This window comes from Amphiura filiformis, chromosome 13, assembly GCF_039555335.1.
Source record: "Amphiura filiformis chromosome 13, Afil_fr2py, whole genome shotgun sequence".
NCBI classification, from domain to species: domain Eukaryota; kingdom Metazoa; phylum Echinodermata; class Ophiuroidea; order Amphilepidida; family Amphiuridae; genus Amphiura; species Amphiura filiformis.
In genome coordinates, this window is record NC_092640.1 from 45,950,996 (window position 1) to 45,977,643 (window position 26,648).

A 26,648-nucleotide genomic window follows, 5' to 3' on the forward strand; every position below is an offset into this window, starting at 1 on the left:
TGATTCGCTGAATATACCAAGGTCAAAGGTCGTAGCAGCGATGTAGAGAAATTCTTCCTTAGATTCTAGATAAATTCGGTAACACTGACAAATGTTGTAACGTCAGAAGGATCAATAATTATCTCAGGAACATTTCAGGTGTTAAATTTTGGACAAAATATTCGAAAATATGGGTAACTTTGGATTGAAAAATCCGGCTTGCCTGAAACAGATTTCAACCAATCACCGAATTATTCTGATGGGCTCCCTCACTACTAATTTTCATTACTTTTTCTTTTTTAGACATATTTATTATAAAATATAAAATCTGAAATCTAATAGATATATATTTTAAAATATATTTTAGTACAAAACTATATTTTAAATAATAACGTATTTTCAAATATAATTTATTGTACAAAATGTATAATTTATTTTATATAAAATTGTTCATTTTTAAATGAATGTATGATTACTAGAAATAAGTCACGATTCTTGTATGCATGAATCATGGGAAATCCCTGTGTTGTTGCACAGTCAGTTCTCAGAATGTGATAAGTTCCCTACATTTAGTGCCTCTAATTAAAGGCCTGTGGGGCCACTTTCAGAAGACGATGATACCTGCAGATAGACTATCTTGTCTTTCAACTTACTGTCTACAATCTTAAAACATTATCATGGACGATACTGATTTTTTCGAACATAAAATTGGTTCAACACCAAGTGAGTTCCTGATACTGTACATTTCACCATTCACTTGCACATTGATATCATTGAGTGATACATGTTTACATTGTGTTTTCAATGTATAAATAAATCAACATGCTATTGTTTATACATATTCCATTAATCCTAACAATTTCTTTTGTTTTTCACCTTTTTTTGCTGTCTCTAGATATCAACGGGCTGGTAGCGCCGATTCAGACACCTGGACCTTCCCAGCAAAAGAAATGGACAAGCTACAAACTTCTGCTTGACCCGCAAATCAAGAAGGGGCAACAAAAACTCTATCGCTATGATGGAGAAGTCCCTGGTCCACTGGTAAGAGGACTTAGGTGGCATGGATGGGAGAGTTTGATGACGTTCAGGAGTGTTATTTGCTCCAAACAATTCTGATCTGAATACAACATAATTATTGACCTCAGAATTGATCTATTTTTTTATTTTTTTTTTAAGATTTAAATTACATGTATTCAAATCATGAGCTCATACTAGTAACTAGACTAGTAGGTACACTTTTGCTTTGCATTTGCTTATGAGTTTCCTGTCTCCCAGCCTGCATTTGAAATTCACGCCCACATTTGAATCAATCAAATTATGATTTTTCAAAACTTACAAAACTTGTCTTTTTTTGCAGAACTACCATTACCAATAAAAAAAAGAATTCCAAATTTTTTCTCAGAATGACTACTTTATTGGTTAAGTTTTGCATTGACATTTGACAATTGAATTCCATATTTTGACGGATAATTAATGAAACCTCTCTGCTATTTTGAGTTTACCTGTATTTTGTCAAGACCAAATCTTCTGGCTTTCTCAAGTGGTGATCTGAAAGCTGATTAATTAACAGGCCTGATGAACCTCTTCAATCACATTTTTCTCTCTTTTCCACTGAGCACATACTTCGGTGCCAGTGCTTAATGAAGCCTGTTGAAAATAATGAATATTAAATTGGAATTTTTTTTGAAAATCTGTGATTGGAAAACTCTGATTCAAGTGCAAAGGTTCTAGTACTAATTATAGTCTAGGGCTGCTAAGAATACGCACTTATCCCGTTATTTGTGATGCAATTTGTGTAGCTCTTCGCATATTTGGGCTGCAAATACATTTTTTGACATTTGAGGAAAACATTTTTTTTAATTTGTGATTTTAATTTTTTTTTCTTTAATTATGTATTTGGAGAGTCCCTTGTCCCAATTGCTGCAAACCGCAATCATTTGTGGTTGATTTAAAATTTTTTAGATCTTTCATAGATTATGAAGTGAACACAAGTTACAAATCTGCACATTTTGGATACAAGCTTGTAATTTTTTGGTAATTTTTTTCCAAATATTTTAAAAATCAACCATGAATGATTTCAGCACTTGGGCTTTAGATTCAGGGATTTTGGGTTTTTGGTGGAAAATCACATGCTTTTGCTTTTTTTGTTCTTTTTTTTTTTTTTGAGGTGCATATTTTGTCCAGGTTCAAAATAGTGTTTTCCAGGGTCATAATTTCAATCCGCTGTATGGGAATCAATCTTGATTCTTGTAGGCTATGCAATTTGTGGGAATCATTTGATTCTTGCCAATCAACTAAATGTGTAAACTATACACAATTTTGCATTGATTCACGCAACTCTGTTTAAATGAGAATCTTTACGAGAATTGATTTTTGGATTCTCGCCGAAATTGCAGAATTGTTTTTTGTTTGTTTTCGTGCACTGTCGGCAAGGACCCGAATACACCTAATTTTCCCCCATAGCTGACAGGGCTGTTGTATGTGGTTGTATGGAGAGTTGGCGTTCTCTGGTTTTAATTCTGTGGTACAGCCGTGATGCTGTGCCAGAAAAGGTACCAGGTATGGTAATTGCTCTAATTGTTATTTGAAATATATGTCAGGTAGGTTCATAAAGCAAATGTCAAATATATGCAAATTGTGTACCCAGGTAAAATTAAAGATAGTCTTTCAGAAATGCCACCTGTTTTGAGAGTTTCATAAGTATTAAGTACCGTACCATACCAGTTTTTGTTTTTGTTGTTATGGTTAAGTAGTGTATGAAAATAGGTAGGAATCTGGGTCATTTAGTGTTTCTAGATCAATAAAGTACTATAATACTCTGTCAGCTCCAAGCCATGTCTTTTGAAAATTGCTGCCGAGTGACAAATCACTCTCCTCAAAACTTGTATTATCAGTAAACACCAAATGTAGGCAAGCTCTCCTCAGCTTCATTTTAGGTGAGTGATGGCGAGTGATCGCTCTCACTCGCCTCAAAAGACAAGGCCTGCAGCTCGCAATAGGTGGGATTGATTGGTAGTTCCAGTTTCACAATCTGTATCTTCATTTATCATTAGGACATTATCAGGTCCATATGTCATTATTTTTATGATAAAGACTGAAGTTTTGCTGGCAGGAATAGGATTGATATAGAATGGGGTGCACACAGCAGGGCGCAGCATTATACAAACTGCGTACCGGTATTGTGTGACTGATATGCACTTTTGTGAATTTACGCAGGTTTAAGTTATAACTTTATTGACTTGTGCAACAAAAAACAAATATTTCTCGCCTTATTACGAACTGATCATAGTTAGTACAGTGGCAACTCATGAACACAAGCTTGTCTGGGCCTCATGATTAAGGGATCTAAAATGAGCATTTATTGCATTTCGACAGTATTTTTTGTGGAACATGAGAGCACCTCAGACCTATCGAATTGCATTCTGAATACGAAGCATGTCTTTCTGATATCAAATAATTTTCATTTTTTGAAAATCACAATACAATACAAATTTTATGACAAATTATAAAAATTTGATATTTTTCAAATTTTTGATATATAACAGTCCTCAAAGTAAATTATATCAATCTAATGATTAAATGATATATTCTTAAAGTGTATGTAGCAGGGAGGAAAAGCCGACGGTCAATTGAAAATTTTGACCTTTCATATTGAAGATATGGATTTTTTTCCCAAAAGACCTAATTTTTTTTGGTGTTTTGGGGAAAAAATCCATATCTTCAATAATGAAAAGGTCAACATTTTCAATTGATCGTCGGGTTTTCATCCCACCTAAATACACTTTAAGTATAAATCATCAGATTTATAAAGTTTACTTCAAGTACTGTTAAATATCAAAAATATCAATTTTAATGATTTGCCATAAAATGTGTATTAAATTGCTAATTTCAAAAAATCGAAATTATTTGATATCAGAATGACATTCTTCGTATTCATAATGCAATTCGATATGTCTGATGTGCTCTAATGTCCCAAAATAAATACTGTCCAAACGTTCATACCCCACCCCTTAAGTTTGTATTTAAACAGAAATTTGTGTTATCAGGTTACATTATACATGTAACGTAGAATATAGCTATAAGAAATTTCATGTTAAGGTGGTACTACACCCCTTGATGAATTTGTGACTATTTTTGCATTTTTCTCAAAAAATAATAACACACTGGTAACAAAAGTTACATTATAGGGGCAAGGAATCCAGTAGCTACACTGGAATTTCTGTGACTCAAGACAAGCGGTATGTTATTTATGATAAGAAAAGAGGTACCGCTAGAATGTAGTATGTACCTCATATATATATGTACATGTAATGAACCACTTGTCTTGAATCACTGAAATTTCAGTGAAGTAATTGGATTCCTTGCCCCTATAATATAACTTTTTTGAGAAAAATGCAAAATTAGTCACAAAATTGATCAGGGGGTGTAGTACCACCTTAACAGAGTTTGTGTCAACGAGTTGGCAGTTGCCACTGTTTATAACTCTTGTGGAACAATCATCATTTTAATTATAACAACACTTGCTTGTAATTTGTGTTGTTGTGGTGCACTCACAGGTCTGAATGGCCATTGGGACTGTGGACGGGCAGTTTTTGGATCCTGGCTAAACCCTACCTACCTCTAAGACAAATGATTTGTCACTGTACCTGGAAGAGATGAGAATAAATATTTAATTCCTATGTATATTTTTTTATGTCTTTTTATTCTAGGGTGCTGATTTTAATGTTAAATTGATCAGAGATCCACGTTCTAGAATTACCAGGCTGTGGAAGGGCAGGGAAAGGTTGGACTTACCAGTACCTAAATTCAAGGTAATAATTTGAAATTTAATCAAGTTCTTTAACTCTGGAATAATGAGGAGCTTATACATATGTAGGCAACAATTTAAAATTATGTGATAAAAGTGATGAAAATAACTAATTCCCTGTTACAAAAGAATAGTAATTTTTGAACATTAATCAAATATGTTGATGTTTTTAGATAAATTTGACTCTTCTCTGTATTTGAATTGTAGGCCTATTATTATTGGTAAGGAGATACTTGTTGCTCCAAATTAGACACAATCCACATATTATTAGTCTGTACAAATCTTTGGACATTTGATCATTCAAAAATATCAAAAACGCAATTTCAAAATGTATATGTGCTTTTGACCAAAAAACAATCAATTGATGAAGTATTGAATTTTACCCCCTCACAGGTAAAGGTCAAAACGTTTAATTCAATCAGGTTTTGATTGGGCAAACTTCAATCAAAACCAAAATTGTCATTGGCAAGGGATTTCTCTGAGTTTTTCAGTCCTATAGGAGTCATTCCATATCAAATCACCTAATTTTCAGAAAAGGTTGGCTGGTCACCCTCTCAGATTTTCTTTAAAATCACTTATGTCATAGACCTATGGGTCAAATGAACACATTTCAAACGGTAGGTCTCAACTCCTTGTCGTTTCGGAGTTATGGCTTGTTGAATGTTTGATGTTTTTTGACGCAATTTGTCCACTTCCCATTGAAATACACACAAAATTGTCCTAAATACCAACCCAAATTTTATTATGTGGGAAATGAGCCACCATAATCAAACTCACACATATTCAAAATACTTCTATGTTCCTCTGTACCAGAAATCAAAGTGGTGTCAAGCCATCTTCATGGTTAAATGACTGTTTGGAGATCGCATTGAAATACACAGTAATGTTCTAATTCCCAGAATGCAAAGTTCATCAATTTACTGTGTATTTCAATGAGAGATTCAAACACTAATTTAACCATGAAGATGGCTTGACACCACTAAGATTTTTGGTACAGAGGAACATCATCTAAGTATTTTGAATTTGTGTGAGTTGATTATAATGATTATTTCCACAAGGTCAAATAAGGTCACGAATGGGGGGGGTCTTTTGGCTGAGGAGTCATATTTTAACCCCTGTGAAATTTTTATTAAGCCAATGAGTGGTCTACCCTGCTATCGGGGGTCACACCTGAACCTATATTGCCTACTAAAGGCAAAATAGATGATGTCTGACATCAAGGATGAAGAAGAGGGGGGGGGGTCAAAAACAGGAATTTGTCATAAAGTGCGTCAACACGAACATGCATTTTTATCTGTCTATATCAGCAAATGGGGTTGAGATACATTGTTTATGAGTCCAGAATCTGGTTATTTGAGTCAAAGACACCCTAGATTCCAATTTGTAGCCCTGTAGCTTAGGCCTACCCCTAGGGGAAGATATGGATGTCTAAACTCGGAAGAAAATTAATGTCGCGACACGCGTGGCCAAAAAGGGGGGTCTGACCCAATTTTCAATAGGCCGGTTCTCGGAAACGACAAGGAGTAGAGACCTACCGTTTGAAATGTGTTCATTTGGCACATAGGGCTATGATATAAGTGATTTTAAACAAAATCCGAGAGGGTGACCAGCCAACCCATCTGGTGATTTAAGATGGACTGACCCATAGATCAATAAGAGGCGGGCCATGTGTTGTGTGTCAGGTGCCATCATTAGGCAGACACCTGTTGTGCACCAATGCCTTGTGTTGAGTCGCGTACGTGCCAATAGCCAATCACAGGCAGCAATTATTGGCCGGGAAATTTCACAAGCTGTTTTGATATCATCCAAAGAGGTCAGGAAAATTTTTAAAACCCACCCACCACTCTTAATGAAAAATATGACTATAGATTACACCCATCGAATATGTGTCATCGGCCCCAGTCATCGGCCCTCAGACACACACACACACCCCGGCATAGAGTTCTGCAGTAGCATGTTTTGTTGACATTTTTTTAAATGTTTACATCCATGACAGCTTTATAATACCATCAACTGACAACTCAAATACAAAGGATATCAGTTGGCAATTTTAATGTTATGCAATCAATCAAGTTTACAACACTATCAGTCTTACAATGAGCAGAAAGTCACTGAGTCACGCTATTCAAGTACCGTACCATACAATATAAATGTTATAATTTATATAGCCTGATTAGGCAAAAAAAAAAAAAAAAAAAGTTTGTCTCAAAGCTGAAGAGTGATTTAAAAACAAATGCGAAATGTGATTTTTTTTTTTTTTCCCAACTTGATATTTTTATGGTGTGTCAAAATTGAAAATTAGTGTGGTGGCTGTCGAATTCAGCAGTGCCAGTGTTGTCTATACCCATCATTTCCAACACACAAGCTATCGGAGCACATGGATTCTCGCCGTTAAGTATTTCTAAAGCAACATCTTTTAGTGTGTTCGTAGTTTTGGTTTTGTGTAAAAACCATCCTTTCTCTTTATTTTTCCCGGATAATTTGATTTTCAAGATCACAAACTCGGATGATGCAATTGCTGCCGCTGAATCCATGCATGATGACTTCGGGTGGGAGGATTAATACTCCATGTTTTTAATATTTAAATTAAACAAACGTCATCGTGCGTCATAGTCATTCATATTGCCACGCACGTAAAATGACAACATTAAAAATGTTGATGAATATTCAGCGAGTACTCGGTACATGGTGTACAATTAAGATTTTTTTATTGTAGGATCGGTCTTAAAAAATAGTATGATTTAAATACGCACGTAAAATGACAACATTAAAAATGTTGATGAATATTCAGCGAGTACTCGAGTACATGGTGTACAATTAAGATTTTTTATTGTAGGATCGGTCTTAAAAAAATAGTATGATTTAAATACGCATGCAGGTGTGTCGTTCAGACTACAGTGTCATCGTAGGTGACGTTTTAGTTAGGCTGTTTTAAATTCTTGATCCAGGAGACGCAATGTGCGATGTTCGATGTTTTTGATATTTTATTTTGAGAAAAAAAAAATCTGATTTTCGCCCAATTTTTCGGGAAAAATGTAAAAAATTTTTTTTGAAATATAAAAAATTCCGCATTTTTTTTTTTTTTTTCAAATCGCGATTTTACAAATGCGCGCATCAGCTTTGAGACGAACCATTTTTTTTTTGCCTTATGCTGCTTAATTAAAATGGATAAAATCTATTTGTTGTCCCCGTACAGTATGACAAATGGTATATCGGTGAGCTGCCCCCAAAGCAGATCACAGTCACCAACCTCAATGACAATGTCCGTGAGCCATTCCTTCGCGAGATGTGTGAGAAATTTGGCACCATCGAAGACGTTACCATCTATCGGCACCCAAAGACAGGCAAACACTTGGGGCTTGCTGCTGTGGGGTTCAACTCGACGCGTTCAGCAAGGAATGCCGTTTTACAACTGAATAGAACATCTGTAATGGGCAACATAATTATTGTGCAGGTGGATGCTGGAGGTAAGAAAATATTACATTTGTATAGGCCTACTGTGTATGAAGCCATTTTGATTAAAATCTGAACATTTTTCAATTGTGGAGCCAAAATTTTGACCCTTGAACTTTTTGCCTTAGTACTCAAGGACTAAATATGTCGGAGACCTTACCTGTTCAAACTATACTTTTTTCAGAATGCTTATGATGAGAGGAATACATTTACAGTATGGTTTTAATCCAGATTTTACCAACTTTGAAATTTTAGATTTTTGCACTTGTCCACTGCTTGGGTCTTTTGACTTTGGATCATATGCTTTGTTGTGAACTTTTCCAAGATTGGTGCATGTAAAACGGATTCTTTTGCAAGAAGTGGTGGGCCATAACTGAAGTTGAGTGGACTAAGAAGCGAATTTATTCTAAAGTTTAGTTATCGATAGCGATGGATGTCTTTTGAGAAATTTAAAATATCTGAAAAATTTGTCAACTGTGTTGGTATAAAGGAGAGACAATCAAATTGAAATAAATCTTTTTTCATAAATTGAGCTTATTTGATGAACTTGGTGACATGTAGTGTTGGCCGATCCAACCCAAGATCGGATCTGCCGATCTCCGATCTGAAAATTAGCAGATCGGGCCGATCCGATCCCGATTCAGATTCCTTAAATGTTATTTTACAACCAGTAAAAGTTCATTCAAGTCGGGCCCCAGTAATGTTAACAGTCAAAGCTTAATTCCCCAAACCTGTAACTATGTAATATGATGACCGTTTTTAGAGGTTTTTCATGTCAATATCAACCCAAATAAAATACCATTTTACACCCCCAAGTCCCAGCGTTACTCACTCAGTGCCTCCGATTGTCGGAAGTTTAATCATTAATCCATTAAATGATGTACCATCGTACGGTTTCGTAGTTCTAAACTTCTATGCCACTAGTTTTAGTTTTAATATTGACAATGTGGCGACCGTCTATAAATAAATGAACACGCATGCTCAGTTATTCTGGAGGGGGTAGGTATATTCATTAATTCACAGATCCCTTCGGCCGAATGATGGCAGGCTTTATTTTTGGAAAATATTAGTCTTTGCCCGCGAGCGTGCAAGTTCAATTGATAAATACAACAGCAAGGTTTGCGGTATGTGCAAAAGGTTACAGATGTCAAACAGCAACAAGTCATGACGACAAAAGCGCAAGCACAAGACAGTGAGACACGTGATTGTTTGTTTACATTTTAATTCGGTCTATCAAAGGGTGGATGGATACATACATAAAATACAGTATGAAACGACATGATTCTTGCGGTGGTAACAACGTTTTTTGGAAATATATTAGCATTAAATAGTAGTAATGTTACATAAGAAAGTAATGGTAAGCTTAAAGAATTGTTGTGTACTTTTATTACTGTCAAGTTCAGAGATCGGTAAGCTAGATCGGCAGCTGATAGCTCATCTGCCGTTTCAGATTCAAGGCCGATGCAGTCCATATCGGCACCGATCTCCGATTCACAGATCGGTATCGGCCAACATTAGTGACATGCCAAAACACTCTGTGTACAAAGTCTGGGTTTTTTTCCAATCACAAAAAGTAAAGTCAAAAATGCTGTTTTGGAAAAAATTAAAAATTGGCAGATGTAAGTTTTTCTCACCCATCTACACATCCTGAATCCATTTTCAAGCAAACCTGTGCATGACACCGTAATCCTATATGGTCCTGTGTCACAACCTGGGGTACCTTTGTGTTACATAGGAAAAAACTGAAATGTTTAAAACATTTTACCTACATGTCTCATTTAAAGTGGTTCATCCTCCTGAGCATTTTGACACCTTTTTTTATGGAAATCGGTTAAAAAATGAGAGACTGCGGGCAAAAACAATCACAAAGTAGGTGGGATTTAACCCCACCTCTTTTCCACATTTACAATCATTCTGAGCAAGTATTAGTCTTTTAAATGACCTTCTATATTTATTTACTTGGTTTAGATGTCTGGGAGTTCATTTAGACATTTTTTTACTAGATTCAAATTTTTAATGGGGGTTTTAGATCAAATTTACGATACGAATCCCTCCCCCTAATCCTCCCCCCCTAATCCTCAACCACCCTTGGCACATTTCATGCCAAACGTCATGAAAATAATTCAAAAATTATTTTAAAACAGGTTAAAAACATGAGTAATATAGAATAAATTAGCCTCAATTTAAGACCTAATTGAATCTTCTAAGTGAAGGAATACTCATGAGACCGTGTTTTGAAATCCAAGCTGCACATCAAAATGTAACAAAACCACCTTTTTGGGTACCCCAGTATAGGCCTATGACACAGGATCATATACTATGTATCCCTGTTGAACTTGAAAATCATAAGATGTAAAGCTCCAAATATTTTAAAAGAAAGTGTATTTTATTCACAATAATGAAAATTTTGGCAAAAATGAAAATTAGATCTTTCGCTATCAGCAATATACCTTATTTCCATTCATTAGACCAAACATCCTGTAACCTATCATTTTAAGAGGCGGATACAGGGCTCCAGACACTTTTTCATCCCGAATCTTAGATTTTTGATGCTTATAAACCCTTGTACCTATGACTACATAAAATTGCCTTATTGTTACTAGGCATTAAGACATTTATAATTGCTGTGTCTTGTCTTACATGCTCAGAAATTCAGCAAGAATCCATTCTCGCAGAGATTCTCCTAAACTGATTTGTGTGAATCTAACAAGATTCTCACAGATTTTTTTTTTCATTTTTTTGTCTTTTGAGTGGCACCTTGGTTAGATTAATAAGTTATGATTACTTTCATTTGTTTTACCCACAGGTAAAGAGTGTGAGAGAATCTTTGAATGCCTAGCTACTGGCAAGGTCAGCACACCCAGCAGTATATCAACCACACCACGCGATCCTCGCTTTACAAACACACCAGATCCACAGACACCTACTAGAGGTCAACTGGATCCACGTCGGGCATCCCTCGAGGGTCGATCCTCAAGCCAAGATGCATTTGGCTTCCCAGATCACACTCCAGGTGGAGTACCTCCACCGCCACCACCGCCTCAGCAATATGGCATGGATGGTAATCAAATGACCCCTGGACTGTCTAGTAGCTTTCATGGGATGAACATGCATGATGGTGGTCGGCAAGCACATCATATGCAGCCTGGTTTTGACCAGTTTGGTCAGTTTCAGGCTCCAGGGGGAGCACCTCCTCCACCACCACCACCTCAACATTATGGTCAGCCTGTTGTGGACCAGTATGGTCACCCTCAAGGACAATTCCGAGGACAGCATCATCCTGGTGATGTTGGGTTTCCACATCAAGGGAATTATCACACCGATAATGACTCCCATCATGGCTGGGACCAAGGATATCAAGGTCACGATGGACGTCATAGTGGTAGAGGATTTGGCCACCAGAGAACTGAGGCAGCTGATCCTAGACACAATTCTGGCAATCAAATGCACCCTCCTAGTGCGGCACCCCAACAGTGGGATCAATCACATGGGGGTCCGCATGTTACTCAGGAATCAAAAACTCACTCAAGCCATCGAGACTCATCATCAAGATATGGGTCTCATCGTGGCCATGGTAGAACTGACTCCAAAAGTGACAGCGATTATCATTCCAGTAGGTCACATCATCACTCACAAAGAGATAGATATAGGGACCGCAAAGACTCTTTCAAAGATAGGCACAAATCTAGACATTCAACATCCTCTTTGTCAAGGGATAGCTCAAGAGAATCAACTCGGTCAGAGAGGTCACAGTCGCCACCCCCTCCGGCTCCGCCTCCACCCCCACCACCTCCTGCAAAGGAAAGTCCAAAACAAGCTAGCACAAAAGAACCAAAGAAAGATAGTAAAAAAGAGGATGACTCAAGTACAAGTTTAGATTTGAGGATTGAACAACTTTTAAACCAATCAAAAATGAGTTTCAGTTTTGATCTGGAATCATCTCAGAACTCTGGAAGTGGCCGGAGAGATAGTATCGGAAGCGAAACAAAAGAAGACTCTCAAAAGGAGGTCCCAGGAAGTGATTTGTATGAGGAATTTTCAGATGAGGATTTTGAGGTGGATAAGGAGTTGGAGGATGGTGAGAGTAAGGATGATACTAGAGATAGCTGGGGTGGAAAGTCAAATGACAATTATGATGATAGGTCAGACCGGTACAGAGAGGGTAGGGGGTACAGAGAAAATAGCCGTGGAAGGCACAGAGACTATAGCCCAGATAGATATCGTGATAGGCAAGATGATAGCTATGAAGACAGGGGGGATAGGGACAGACAGAGGGATAAAGATCATGGTAGGCACAAACGATCTCACAAACATAAAAAATGGCATGAAGACCGTAATCCGCTCATCTGATCGCCACAGAGGACGCTCAAAGCACTCGCATTCAAGGGACGATTCCGATGAGGAATATGATGAAACAAGGGACAAATATAGTGATCGAAGTCGCGATTCTTATGGGCGGAGAGACAGACGGTCATCCCTTGACCGCGAGGACGAGACGACGCAAGATGTGCCCCGTAAAAGAAACTCTAGGGATGCAACTCCTATTGAGGATGAAGTGCAAATTGTAGAAGAATCTTCATCATCATCTCTTATTAGTAAGAACATTGCAAGTTTAAGGCAAGCAAGTAAGAAGGGTTCACCATTTATGGTGTCAAGCCCAGCAATGGAAGTCAGCATTGTAGGTACGGATAGTCAAGGGTCGACACCTTTGACTGCAGAGCCATCAACTAGTGTACTAATGACACCCATGTCAGACACACAACAGGTAAGTCGCTTTCTTTTCTACATGTTTCTCTCTTTCACTTTCTTCTCTCTTTTTCCTCCGTCTTGCTCTCTCTCATACCTTTTTCTTCCCACTGTCTCTGTCTCATCTACTTCTCTCTGTGTGTCTTTCATTCCTTTTCTTTACGTGTCTCTTTTCTCCCTCTTGTCTCTATCTTTGTATGTCTGTCTTTTGTTCTCTTTCTAGCAGGCTCGTTCATCTTCCCCCATCCTTGCCCTGTCTTTCTCCACCTCTCTTTCTCCCCTTGCTCAGGACTATCTTGGTAACATTAAAAATAGACTTCTTTATTATACATGTATCTGTGAGTATAGGGGGGTTTGAATTAGTGAACAAGATTGAATATTCATTGGAAAGCTCAACCAGTGAAGAGGGGTGATATACAACTGTCAGAAAGCATAGATAAACATAATAGTCCCAGTTCCCACTAAATTTGACAATTTACAGAGAATGATCATGTTTCTAACAAAGTTTTTGTTTCCTTTACAGGGCGATGCATTGTCAAAGGATGTTCCACCACCTCCGCCACCACCACGTGCTCAAGAACTGCCAGCCACATCCATCCAACAAACTGTTGCCACAGGCCAATGGGTTAAGCCACAGCCACAAGCTCCTCAACCCAACCAAAACCATGCACAATTAGCAAACTTAGCCAAAGCTGCTGCTGCATACGCTCAATCCAAACTTGCCATGGAAACATCTGAAGCTCACCAAGCCGCTGCAGCTAATTTGAAGATCCAGCAGCAGGCGCCTGCAGCTAATTTGAATATTCCGCAACAACCGGCAGTGCCCCCACAGTACCCAGTCTCAAGTGCATATGGTGGAGCAGGGCACTACAACCTGGAGTGTATGGAACTCCAACACATGGCCTGCCACAGCAAGAGGGTACGACGCGTCCTGGTTATCCGTGGATGGGAGCGACAACAACTGGTGGAAGCCCTTACGGACAACACTTGCAACAGCATTCAATTTACCATATGCAGATGATGTCTCGTATGGGATTATGGCAACAATATAACGCTAACCCACCTTCCAATGCACCGCAGAACATGCAGCAGCAGCAGCAAGCCCAGTGGCCCATGCAGACCATTGCCGGTATGCATGCAGGCATGCCACAAACGCCACAATGGATGGCAAACTTTCCCCCACCACATATGCCACAGGGACCAAACCAAACTTGGGGGTCTCCAGGATTCAATAATCAGCAATTTCAAATGTCGCCGTACGGCAACTTCCAGCAGAACTTTGTCTCGCCGCCTAAGCATGATCCGGCAGAGGAATTATCTGAGGATATTATGGAGAAACTGGTGCTAGAACTGAAACAGATTATGAAAAAAGATCTGTGTCGAAAAATGGTTGAAACATCAGCATTTAAGTCACTTGAAAACTGGTGGGATGAGTGTGAAAGAAAAGCCAAGGTAGGAAAACAAGCATCTTTTTATCTCTTCAAATAAACCATTTAAAAATTATAAAAAGAAAAGGTGGATTATTGAACCTCTGGAATACTTTGGCGATTACTCTCAGTTGATAATTGGGATCTGACAGTTATGAATGTAGTGCTTTGATTATCTGGCCAGGGATAATAGAAGTTTTGCTTAGACTGCGACATGATTTTAGACATTCTTTTGCAAGCAATATTCTGCAAGTTTGTTACTCATGCATCTTTTTGATAAATTTCCTTTTGTTAGTGGTAAAAATTCTTTTATAGTACACTTGCTGGTGTAAGTTGGTGTCATGGTTAGAGGGAAATGGGGCAAAATATTTTGTCCCCTTTTACCGATAGATATAATGTATTCTTTTGTTCACCTCAAGTTTTGCAGCAACATCACTGCTTTTTTGTTGTTCCGCTGCAAGCATGCAGACAAACCGCCCTTGTATGCATGCAATTAGAAACTACGATCAGCAAAATATGCACATACATCTCTACTGAACTTGAGGCGAACCATTGTTTTATCACACCATACTTTGTCTGGAGATGCAGATGTAGGGAAATATTTGTTGTCGTTTGCCATTGACCAATAAATTAACATGATTATCTCATGAAATGAATATCGGTGAGGGGCAATAATATTAAATAACCATCATTCTTATGTCATTCAGGAGCCTGTCAAAACCGAGGAGGATCTGGCAAGAGAACGAAAACTGGCCTTGGCTGCCAAGACGCCTGAGAAGAAGCGTCCTGTCCTACCGCACATCCCTAGCTTACTGGATTCCAGTGCGTGGGTGAAATCATTCTCAGAAAACAAGACAAGTGCATTGGAAGAAATGGGAATGGGGCTTGGATTCCGAGCACAGATGCCCAAGATGCCGTCATTTAAGGTATCCTGTTTGTTTAATTGATTGTTAAATATATCTTCTTATGATACATGTATGTGGATATTTGAAATGAAATTGTGTTTTATGACAAATTGTGCAGTCCGTATATAATTTTTTGCTAAAAGAAGTTACGAGGTCCAGCAAAGAAAGCAAGATTTTGTCAGGGGCCAGGTTGAAGGACAGTGAATACTAGTTTGCAATTTGAATTCCTCTGAAGCCCTTTTGAAGACAATTTGGAGACAAAAGTAACTGAAACATTTTTTTCTTTTTTTTAAATTACTATGAAGTTGCTCTTTTTACGTTAGTCTGTAATCCTTCGCCTATTGGAACAAGCACAAGCATGGGACATTTTGGCACTTTCAAACTTCCTCTTTAAACCTCCTCTTTAAAACAGTCATTTTGGATTGATAAGAATTTAAAAACTGGAAAAATTTTTCTTGTTTTCTTGTTAGAAAAGCTGTAACTTAGTGAAGCTGTGACTGTAACAACCCATTATAATCGGATCATACTGCCAATTGTCAGACAGTTTGCTTGCTTGCTTATTTGGTTTACAGTTTTATGGCTGAGAACCATTTATTTCTGTGATTCCACTATGATAGCTTGATAGTTCTAGTACTAAATGAATATTGGCTCAAGGCTAGCAATTTGAGATTGAATGGTCTTGAATGAAGAAATTCTGATGGTTCTTTGAAGTTCACTTTTATCTTTGAGGGTCTCACAGGCCACACAATACCCATAACTTTCGACAAGTATCTAGCATTGATTTCTAGCTATATGGGAATCTGTGTGTGACCAGGCTGACTTTTCTTTTGTTCTTTTACTTCTGATTTTCATCATGGAAGTGTTTTATAAATTGTTTTTGTATTTGCTTGTATAACCAGCAATATTAATAAATCAAATCAAATCAAATTTTACAGAGACATGTTAAACCACTGATGCCAACTCCAAAGAAGGATCTGAAAGCTGAAAAGAAGAGAATGGACCGAGAAAGAGACATGTCAGGTATGGAACAAGTACTCTTACACAGTAACTGTGCTGCATATTTTTCTAAAATGTCTCGGACAGAAATAGTTGTTAGCTCCCTGAGGCTGATCAAACTGTCCAAGTTCTCATCCAAAGAAGAGATATTGAAATCTTGGGAAAAAAGCTGGTGAACTGCAGGGTTTATGTACTGGATTTTTTAACTAAAAAGATATAAGTCACTTTTAATAGCAAACACTTAGTTCACCTGTGTACATTGTTAAAGTATGTGTGTGTTTGTGTTGGTAGAAGCCTTCAACCAAGGACATTAAACAGAGTACACTTCATGTAACAGTAGACACACAACAACGATGGACGTCCTCAGTTCCTTCCCCCTCAGGCCAATCAAAAAGAAGATTGTGTTGCCCTTACCCATCCGACCTGATTTTGGCCAAATTTTGGATCGGCTTTTTTTTTATTAAAGTAAAAATATTTCGGGGGAAATCAAGAAAAATAACTATTGCTTGGCTAAAATTTCAAAATCTCATCAAATATTTTACCCAATTTGTTGCTGAAACCATCCACAAATTTTATTCAGTAGTTTTATTTCCTTCAAGCTTCAATGTCTTCCATTTTAGTACAAATTGTGAATATTACAACAGTTTCAAGTATGTTTGTGTCTAGAATCATGTGTGAATATTTTTGTGTGTTCTAGAAAAGTATTCACTCTTGAGTAGAAAACACAGCCAACAGTGTGTTTTCTGTGCTTTTACAGTTTAAAAAACCGTTTTGACCTCGCATTGTAGGTTTAAGATGGTTGAGTTGGTTTACAAACAGAGAAAGAAAAACAATCGGACCCTATCCAAAATTTTCATGTAAGGGCAGCATAAAAATTTTTGGACTCGCCAGTTTATTGCAAAGAACATAAAAATGCATATAAGACGATTTCTTGTTTACAGGTATAGTCAGGTATTGGTAGGATTGTAAAACTCCAAACATTTCAACATGTATTGGTGTTTATGATGAACAAGTTCTTTAGATATGTCCAAGTTAAGGCCCCCGTGTTGAAATCTTTGGTCCTTGTTGGCTGATCTTTACAAGTATGTTTGTGTGTATATGCTCGCACAGAATTATATATTTTGAAAGTTTTTTGTTTTTGCATCATTTCCTTAATATGAATGCACTTTATCGCTTTGTAGACATGGAAAAAGACAGACAAGAACGTGAAAAAGATGAAGAAAGCAGCCAAGAAGCCTCCGAAACAGAAGAGACCGAAGATACTACCATTGAAAGACAAAAAGAAATGGATGGTCAGCGATGATGAGGAAGAAGAAGAGGAAGAGGAGGAGGAAGAGGATGAAGAAGAGGATGAGGATGAAGAAGAGGATGATGAGGATGAAGAGGAAGAGGAGGATGATGAAGCAGACCTGGAGGAAGAGGAGGAGGCTGAGAAGGATGAGGAAGAAGAGGAGGATGTTGGCGTGGAGGTGGAAGTTGAGATTGAAAAAGATGAAGAGGAAGAAGAGATGCAGGTGGACGTCGAGGACAAGGAGAAGAAGGAAGAAACGGAAAAGAAGAAAGGTAAGGATTCACAAAATTTGCTTGTTTTGAGAAAAAAATGTGACTGTTTGAAAGAAATATACAGTAGGTAATTTCATGTGGAAATGTGAGATTTATAGACAGGGAAAGACAAGTAAAATGCATGTTAGCTTCCTTGTTCATAATGATTAAAGAAAAACAACAAATAAATTGATGATTGTGGTTTTACTTGAGCTGTGCTAATGCTTTGATAATAAATATAAATAAATAAAAATGAAGCTCAGAGGTTATCTGCTATATTCATAGTTTCAAGTTTCAGATATTAAATCAAAAAATTCTTGTATTTTCATTGTTTATACACAGATGAAGAATCTGAGGAGGAGTCAGAATGGAGTGAATCTGAAGAAAGCTCTGCATCATCGGGATCATCAAGTGAGGAATCCGATTCGGAAGAGGAGGCAGATGAAAGTGCAGCTGAGAAGTAAGTTAAGAAAAAAATGTAGGATTTCAATTTTTTTCACTCTTTATAAGCTCTCCGCCACTCAAAAAAGTCTCAAAACTGTTGCACATGTTCGGTTTGCAATGTACATTTGTCTTTTAGAGAAAAATGTTGGTAAAATATGTTTCAATAGCATTTTTTGGGAGACTTGTGTGACTAAATAAAATTACTTTTTATTTGGATCTAATTGCATTGAATGTATATCATTTGTACCAACATTTCACTAAACTCAATAGTGGATCCAGAATGGGGGTACAATGGGGGGTTTTTGTCGCCCATAGAACTGTTTTTACTCTCTTTACTAAACCTAGTTATTCTTATTACCCACAGGAAAGAGGAAGATGCAAAAGAAGGCAAGATCGGAGAAAAGATAGCAATGGAGGACAAGAAAGAAGGAGAAGAAGAGGTGGAAGTTGATGTGGAAGATGAAAGTGAAGAGGAGGAGGATACGGCTGTCAATGGTGACGTAGAAAGGAAAGATAAACCACTTGAAAGGTAAGTGCATTCCAGCAGTGCTACTGCTTGGATCATGAAAATCAGGATTACCATATTGGGCCTAGCCTATCATGTAAGTTGCACCCCAAAGGGTTACTTATTTGTCTTACTTTGAAACATGTCAAAGAATTTCCTGAGGATTGCAGCAGACTCATACACCTGGATAATACTGAAATGTTTTAAGCAACAGATTAGATTTCAAGTGTTTATGGCTATGGTAAATCCGCCATTTTTGGATTGCTAAGCATGGGTGCCAAAGTAGTGTGCCTCGGGCATTGATACAGATTGGGAAAAGCTCGAAATCAGATTGGTATCTGTACGCTTGAGCATTTTCAGCACAATGCATTACATACACAACCTAAAAATTTGGATCAAAGTTTGCCGGCAAACAGGGTCTTAGGCAGGATTTGAAGGTTTGGGTGTGTAAATTCAAAAATCTGGGTTTGTAAATTTAAGATTTGTGTACAAAGTATAGGCCATGTGGGCAAAAACTGGGCATGTATTTACAAATTTGGGTGTGTAAAACACTCCCTACATGGCTGGCTGCCTAAGCTCTTGCCGGCAAAATAATTTGGAGGTACACCATTTGCCCTCCATGAGCGACAAGCGTAAATGGCTGAGTCCAGTCTAATCTCTTTGGTGTTAAGCTGAGCTGGGATTATGATTTATGTGTCATTTGAAATTGAGCCTGAGAAAATTGAGTGTACTCCCTGCGGGAGTGTTAAGCTCTTATTCTATGTGATAACTGTGACAATTGGTATCAATTCATCCTTTTTCGGCTTTTTTACCAGATTAAAACTTCCTTCTAAATAAGTTGTTGTTTGTGACAGTGAACCTGGTGAAAAATTGTGTTTATTATATATAATTCCTGTCGATCATGTCACTGTTTTCCATGTTAAGTTGTTTCTGCTTCTAAATGCAATTTATGTGAACTTTGTTTGAGCAGGATATTAGAAGAAGATGCTGAGAAGAAGGAGAAGGAAAAAGAGCAGTCTTCTGGCGCAGAGTTATCTGAAGAGAAAGAAGCGGGCAAGAAAGACGCAGACTCCGAAGATGCTTCAAAAGAGACCACAAATTCCACTGACAAAGATGATAGGGACCTTAATGCCTTTGAGTTACTTGTTGAACTTGCAACTAAAGCCAAGCCAGAAACGGTTGCTGAGAAGGAGGCGGCCGAGAAGGCTAAACTGAGTGAAGATGCTGCCGTACCCTCAAATCAGAGCAAGGAGGAGTTAGAAGCAGCAGAATTGCTTCAGTCTATGAAGAGAGCAAAGGCTAGGGTGAGCTTACAGAAAATCCCCAGTGTGGAAGGATTGCCCACTCCAGAAAGAACTGAGCCATCGGAAAAGGCAGCCACTCCGAAGGTGGGCAAGCGACCACCGCCACAAGTGAGAATGCCAAGCGCAACAGAGTCACTGAGGCGACGACTTGCAGCAGGTTTTCCAGATCTGAAATATTTAATGGACTTGATGGGGATGAGGATGAGGAAATTGTCCAGCCGGATGTGCCGGTAGAACTGAGTGTTGTAGAAGAGGAGGTTATTGGTATGGATGTCGGTGGTGTTGTGGAAGAACCAAGTAGAGAAGAATATGCAGCTGAACCTATGGTAAGTGACCGGATAGATATATGGGGGATTTGAACCAGAAACCTCTTGAAAATAGAATTCATATGAAGCGATCAGATGTAAAATGTCACACTCATTGTGTGTGTATGTGTGGAGATCCAGTTTCAGGAAATGTGGCTCAATTTATCCTAGTATAAGAAAATGTTACACATTTTCAGGAAGTTTTAGGCAATTTAGGATGCATTTCACATCAAATAGATGGTTCTACACTTAAATCAATTTGTGGTGGTGGTTATCTTGGTTCATGGCTTCGTCAGGTGATGCTTTTAGTGCTTTCCCTTGCTAAATACTATTTTTCATCTTGGCATTGAGTCATTGACGTCAACACGTTGAGGTAGCCATGTTTTGTGCACATATATGCGGTGTCCTTATACCTGTGAAATATTGACATATATGCGGTGTCCTTATACCTGTGAAATTTTTTACATATATGCGGTGTCCTTATACCTGTGAAATTTTGACAATACCAACCCAAAAGATCTTATTTCGACCGATATTTTAACTTTTTTGACCCCCTCCTCCCTAACAAAAGGACTTCCTTTGTATAGAATGTCATCAAACTTAAGGTTTGTTCCCTAAAGGTATTTATGTTCCATTTCATAAATGCAAAACATGTTTCCATCTTATCTCAAAGGAAACTGGAACATTACCACAAATGACAATCCTGGATGACCACAGCTACTGCATACGACCGCCACCATCACCGCCTAAACCAGTGAGGCTGGATGAAGGGCTCCCTCTACCAGAAGTATCTGCTGAACTGCCTACAGAGGGAGCGGCCCAGGCTGTGCCTACAGGTAGGACTTGTGCATAGATTATGAGATATCGTAGCGTAGTTTGCTATTTATATATACAGAATTGTTGAATTTTTTTTTGTAATGGAAAAAGTCATGGCAAGGTCATGGAATTTTAAATTTTGCTCATGGAAAAAAACAACTTGTGGAATTATTTTTTAAAGAGAAGGTGAAAATTCGAAGTTGAAAATACGAACTTGGAAGAAGGCAGGGTCCAAGTAAAACTTGTCTTGATTAAAGATAGTTGGATTTGATGGAAGCTGTCTTTGTAATTTGATCTTGGTATAGCGGAAAGACTCTAAATATATACGAGGAGCAGTCTCACCCCATCCCCGTCTCTGGTTACATCACTGTTCACAACTTGCTTTTATGTGAAAAGTTTGCAGAATTCACTGTAGAGAGAAGTTGCCAATTAAGTGAGGTAGATACCTAAAAAATAATTTCATCTCTTTTGCCCCATTTCCTATCTGCAGAAACTTCTTCGGCAACAATCAGTGCCGATGAGGGCCCAACAGAAGACGAGGCGGCAAGTCGGAAACGCAAACTAGACGAAATTGAGCCAAGCATAGAAGAGGAACCACCCATCATCCCTGAGCCCTCAAAACCACTGTTTGAGCCGAGGAACTACTACGAAGAATGGTCGACACTTTATAAGTTCCTCAGCGAAGGCATTGATCATGAGGATGCCTATTTCTTGCGTAAAAGTTACGAGAATTTGTTGGAGGACAGCAGGATACCATGGCTCAACTATTCACATTGGGTGCCTCATCCATATATCCTTTACATTCATTCATGTGTTGCTAAAATTATACTAAAATGCAGCAAACCTTTTACGAGCGCGACTACCGTGATGTTGCAAATTCGGCGCTAACAACGCGTACGGCGCACAGTTCATTCATAAATTTCCACTCGGCAACAACAGATCGCCTCAGCAGCCAATCAGAGACAAGTCGTGCAACGCAGTAAATATCGATGTATCCTTACACTACGCTTGTCTAAGGTTTACTGCATTTCAGTATATCTAAGTAGGTTTTTGAAGTAATTTATTTCTCCCTAACTTGTGTGACAAAAGTGCATTAAACAATTCAAGTGAGGGAGCAGTGCCATTGGGCTATTCCAGTTGAAATCCATACACCCCCTATGGAAGACATGACCTTAACCTTCCACATAGGGAGTGTGAATTTCAAATAGGATTACCTGAATAGGTGACACTATTTGAAATCTACACCCTCTGTGTGGGAGATTAAGATCATAGGGGTGTATGGATTTCAACTGGACTAGCATATTTTGCAAGGGGAATAATGATGATGTACAACAGAATGATAATCTTGAAGAAAGATTAACCACATTCTGCCCAGCTTTGAAAATGTTATGGCAAAAATGTTAATATCCAGTACAACTTCATTTTTGCAACAAAAATCTTCAAACTTTTCAAAAGTATTTTTCAGAGTACTGCAATTTGTTGTGCATAGTGCAATGTAACATTGCATTGAATTTGAGCTATACTTTAGTAGAGACTATGTTATAGTTCAACATAGGGAATTTTTTATTTATTCTATCTTTATTCTGGTATAAGCTCTTTCCAATACATAAGTACTGATCTCCCAAGAGGTCCTGACCAGGCAATATTATTACAGCATCAACAATGCAAAGAATACAATAGCACAAAAAGATATGAAAAACAAATACGGAAGGAGCAAAGAAATAACTGGTAAAAATGCAATTAACCTAGCTAACAACAAGAACATTTGCCTAATTTCTATAAACTATTACACATAAGGCAAAAAAAAAAAAGTTTGTTTCCTGTAGCAGCTTATTTTGCGCATTAGAATTGTGGTGTGTTTTTTTTGTGTCACTTTTCAAAGAAGAACAAAAAAAAAATGGAAAAAATCACCAAAAAAATTATATAAAACACTACTGGAGTAAACATTTACACATTGCACAACAAATAAGCTGTGTAGCGAATCAGAAACTACTATATTAATATTATGTGTAATAATATTGCCCCTCTCCGGGATTGAGCTCTTTCTCACAGCAGTTTTTTTTTGTCATAACTTTGACATGAATTTAAATTGAAATTTACTATGGTAATTACCTTACTGCATCTCTGTATGGCTATTGTAAATGGCAAGAATATGTAGTTCAAAAAGGAATACAAATTATGAAATAACAAAATGAAACAGTTTATGTAGCCCAGGACTCTGAAGCAAGGGATTATGTGTTAATAGTTATCACTGATACCATCATTGACAATCGAATGGTTCACTTAATGCATGCAATTAATAAGCAACAACAATTTTGTTGCAGTGTGCACAATGATGGTTATTCCTTTATGTAATTTTACACGAAATTAGGGTTAGGGTTAAGGTTAGGGTTAGTTTAGGGTTAGGGTTAGGAATAGGCTTAGGGTTAGGATTAGGGTTAGAGTTAGGATTAGATTACACAAAATAATTACATGAAGGATCAACCACAATGATGGTAATAAATTTTAAACAATTATTTTATGCTAGTCTTGTAATTTTTCCTTGACTTCCCTGCACTAACCAAAATTCCCAATCCCAAGAAAAAGAGAAAGAGGAACCAGGATGACGAGTTGAATGTGCATGTGACAGGGTGTGCCAGGACGGAAGGCTACTATAAGATCACACTGAAAGAGAAGATGAAATACTTGACTAAGGTGGAGAGATTAGAAGACCATAGGAAACATGTGAGTACTCTCACTGTATTCATCCAGGCATTTATGTACACACATAAATATTAAATATACAGTGTGTCTGAAGTCAAAATCATCATAATTCTGAAGGAAGGTTTAGCTGGTAACTTTATTTAGACATTTCTCTAAGGTGCATTGAAAAGGAAACACTCCGACAGTTGTCACTTGAGAATTACCATAAGTGGTGCTTATTTAGGGAAACGTTTAGCTCAGCCAATAATTCCAGGTGAAGTAAAAAAACTGATCAGATACCAGAAAATATTTTGAGACTGACGGAAGCCTTGACCACCCCAGAACAGGTCATCAACAAAATTTGGTTTTGTCAGGCCACCAATGTTGGAAATTTTTTGGAGCCGCTGATCATGTATCATTAGATACCATATTAAACTTAATTATATTCAAGCTCCCTCACCCAAATTACTGGGGTGGGGGAGGAGGTCTGCACCCTTGATAGCCCCCTAACAATGATATAAATTAATTTCATGAGAAGAGATGATGATGATGGATTTGTTATTATCAATTTCCTTGTATACAGGATCAGATGTTGACATCAGCTAAGCATTCAATAGAATTGTCTCGTGAGGCTCGGTCCGACCAGAGACGTGTCATCGCTGCTTTACAAGCTCAAGAGGGAAGCACAGGATCAGATCTGCTCAGGTTTAACCAACTCAAGGTAAGAATCAAAGAATGAACACACCACTATGTTTTGTATCTTGGAGGTGGAATCGGTATCTCCACATTGATTCTGCATGTCATTTATGTACCCATAAGCTTCAAATGCTGTTAAAATACCATACAGTTCTCATGTTTTAGAACATTGATCGCCGATTTCACAATATCCATGTGGCGCCAGCCATTAGGCCTAAAAAATTGTTTGATTGGCGTAACATTAAAAAAAAAACTTAGGGTAGGTCGGTCAGCAATTTTTTTTTTTTTTTTTTTTACACATTTTAAGATGTAAATCATGAATGATAAAGGCTTTGGAACTTTAAAAAAAAAATTAAATTTCAATTTTTTTAAATTTTTTTTGTGCAAAAAATAAGAAAAAAACTCTAGGGTCGGGCATATTTTTAGGGTCGGTCGAGTTGCACCAATCAAACAAATATTTTTAGGCCTTATTATCGACAGTGTTTACAGTATTTGAGATATTGTTTGTGGAGCACTGCCAGATGGTACTAGTGACATTTTTAATGGGAATTTTCATTTTATACAAGACCTCTCTAAATAAAGCGCCTTTTGGAAAATGCAGGGGTGTTAATTCGAGAGGATATACTACCGTAAAAACTCGATAGTTAGCATATGTGCTTACTAATGTGCGCTTTTAAAACTAGCAAACATGTAGGGCTCCATCCACAAAAGTGTAAAGGGTTTTGAGCAAATCATCGATACACATAGTTATATACGGCCTCATTAGCTCAGTTGGTAAAGCGCCAGACTTTGGTACAATTTCATGTTTTCAAAAGCGCTCGGTGGTAAGCACATATGCTAAAAGTACAATATTGTTTCCATTCAAAAAAAGTTTCATGGTTCATAAAGTTACTTATGTCTTTCTGCTTTTCAGTTTCGTAAAAAGGAACTCAAATTCAACAAATCTGGTATCCACGGCTGGGGTCTGTACGCCATGGAGAATATTGCTGCCGATGAAATGGTCATCGAATATGTGGGTCAGTCGGTGCGCCAGATTCTGGCCGACGAACGGGAGGTGATCTATGGCAAGAAGGGCATAGGCAGCAGCTACCTGTTCCGTATCGATGCTCAGCAGATTATCGATGCCACCAAATGTGGTAATCTCGCTAGGTTCATCAACCACAGCTGTAATGTAAGTCGTACAACTTGCCTTTTCCCCTTTTCAAACAGGGTGTGGCCCCCTTATTTTTTGGAATTTTTGATAAGAAATAGAACAAAATTTGACTTTTTGACTTTAAAAAGTAATTTCTGGTACAATATAGTTGTTGTATTTGTGCACTTGGGTCTTATTAGAGGTGACATTCACTGTAACTCCTGGTGAAAACTAGTCCCGTTATGGGTACATGACGTGTTTGTAGAAATCTGGGATATGTTTATATAGAAATCTGGTCTTGCTAGGGGTATGCATGGATCTAGCATGGGTACCCACTAAATCCAAGAGGAACTCCCCCCCCCCCCCCTCAGGCTACAGTTGTGTAAGATAATATGCAGTTAAGCCATATACAGGCGTATGGATTTCACAATATAATTAATCCAAGCCAATTCTATTTGAAAAATATACACCCTCTGTGGAAGACTTTTAAAAATCTTTTATAGGGGTATGGTATATTTCAATGGAATAGTGAAATGTTAATTTTAATTTGTTTTGCCTTCTCTCTCCTCTAGCCTAATTGCTATGCAAAGATCATCACAGTAGAGTCAGTCAAGAAAATTGTCATCTACTCCAAGCAGAACATCGGAAGAGGTGAAGAGATCACGTACGATTACAAGTTCCCTATTGAAGACGAAAAGATTGCCTGTTTATGCGGTGCTTCACAGTGCAGAGGCACACTCAACTAAAAGGTGTAACAGGTACGAAGTGGGAAGCCTATCAACTCAAGATGGAAGTGTGGTAATGCAAAGTGATGACATGCTTTCTTACTTCCAGCACTGGATATGGTGAAAATGGAACAATTGCGGGAGATTGTATGTTAGGCAACAAAAATAAAACCCTGTTTTACGG

General features: G+C 37.8%; 1 protein-coding gene across 1 annotated transcript; it reads left to right on the forward strand.

Moving 5' to 3' along the window:
* The first annotated feature begins 504 nt into the window (after positions 1–504).
* Positions 505–26,648, forward strand: LOC140167715 (uncharacterized). Its single transcript, XM_072191011.1, is given in 22 exon segments — positions 505–702; positions 875–1,020; positions 4,689–4,790; positions 7,983–8,253; positions 11,046–12,466; positions 12,468–13,004; positions 13,509–13,961; positions 13,964–14,437; positions 15,120–15,338; positions 16,253–16,337; positions 17,495–17,565; positions 17,567–17,876; positions 18,198–18,315; positions 18,664–18,828; positions 19,775–20,338; positions 20,490–20,511; positions 21,087–21,249; positions 21,720–22,019; positions 23,787–23,953; positions 24,495–24,632; positions 25,521–25,778; positions 26,312–26,648. Coding segments are annotated over 22 exon segments (6,204 nt in total). The 5' UTR covers positions 505–656; the 3' UTR covers positions 26,486–26,648.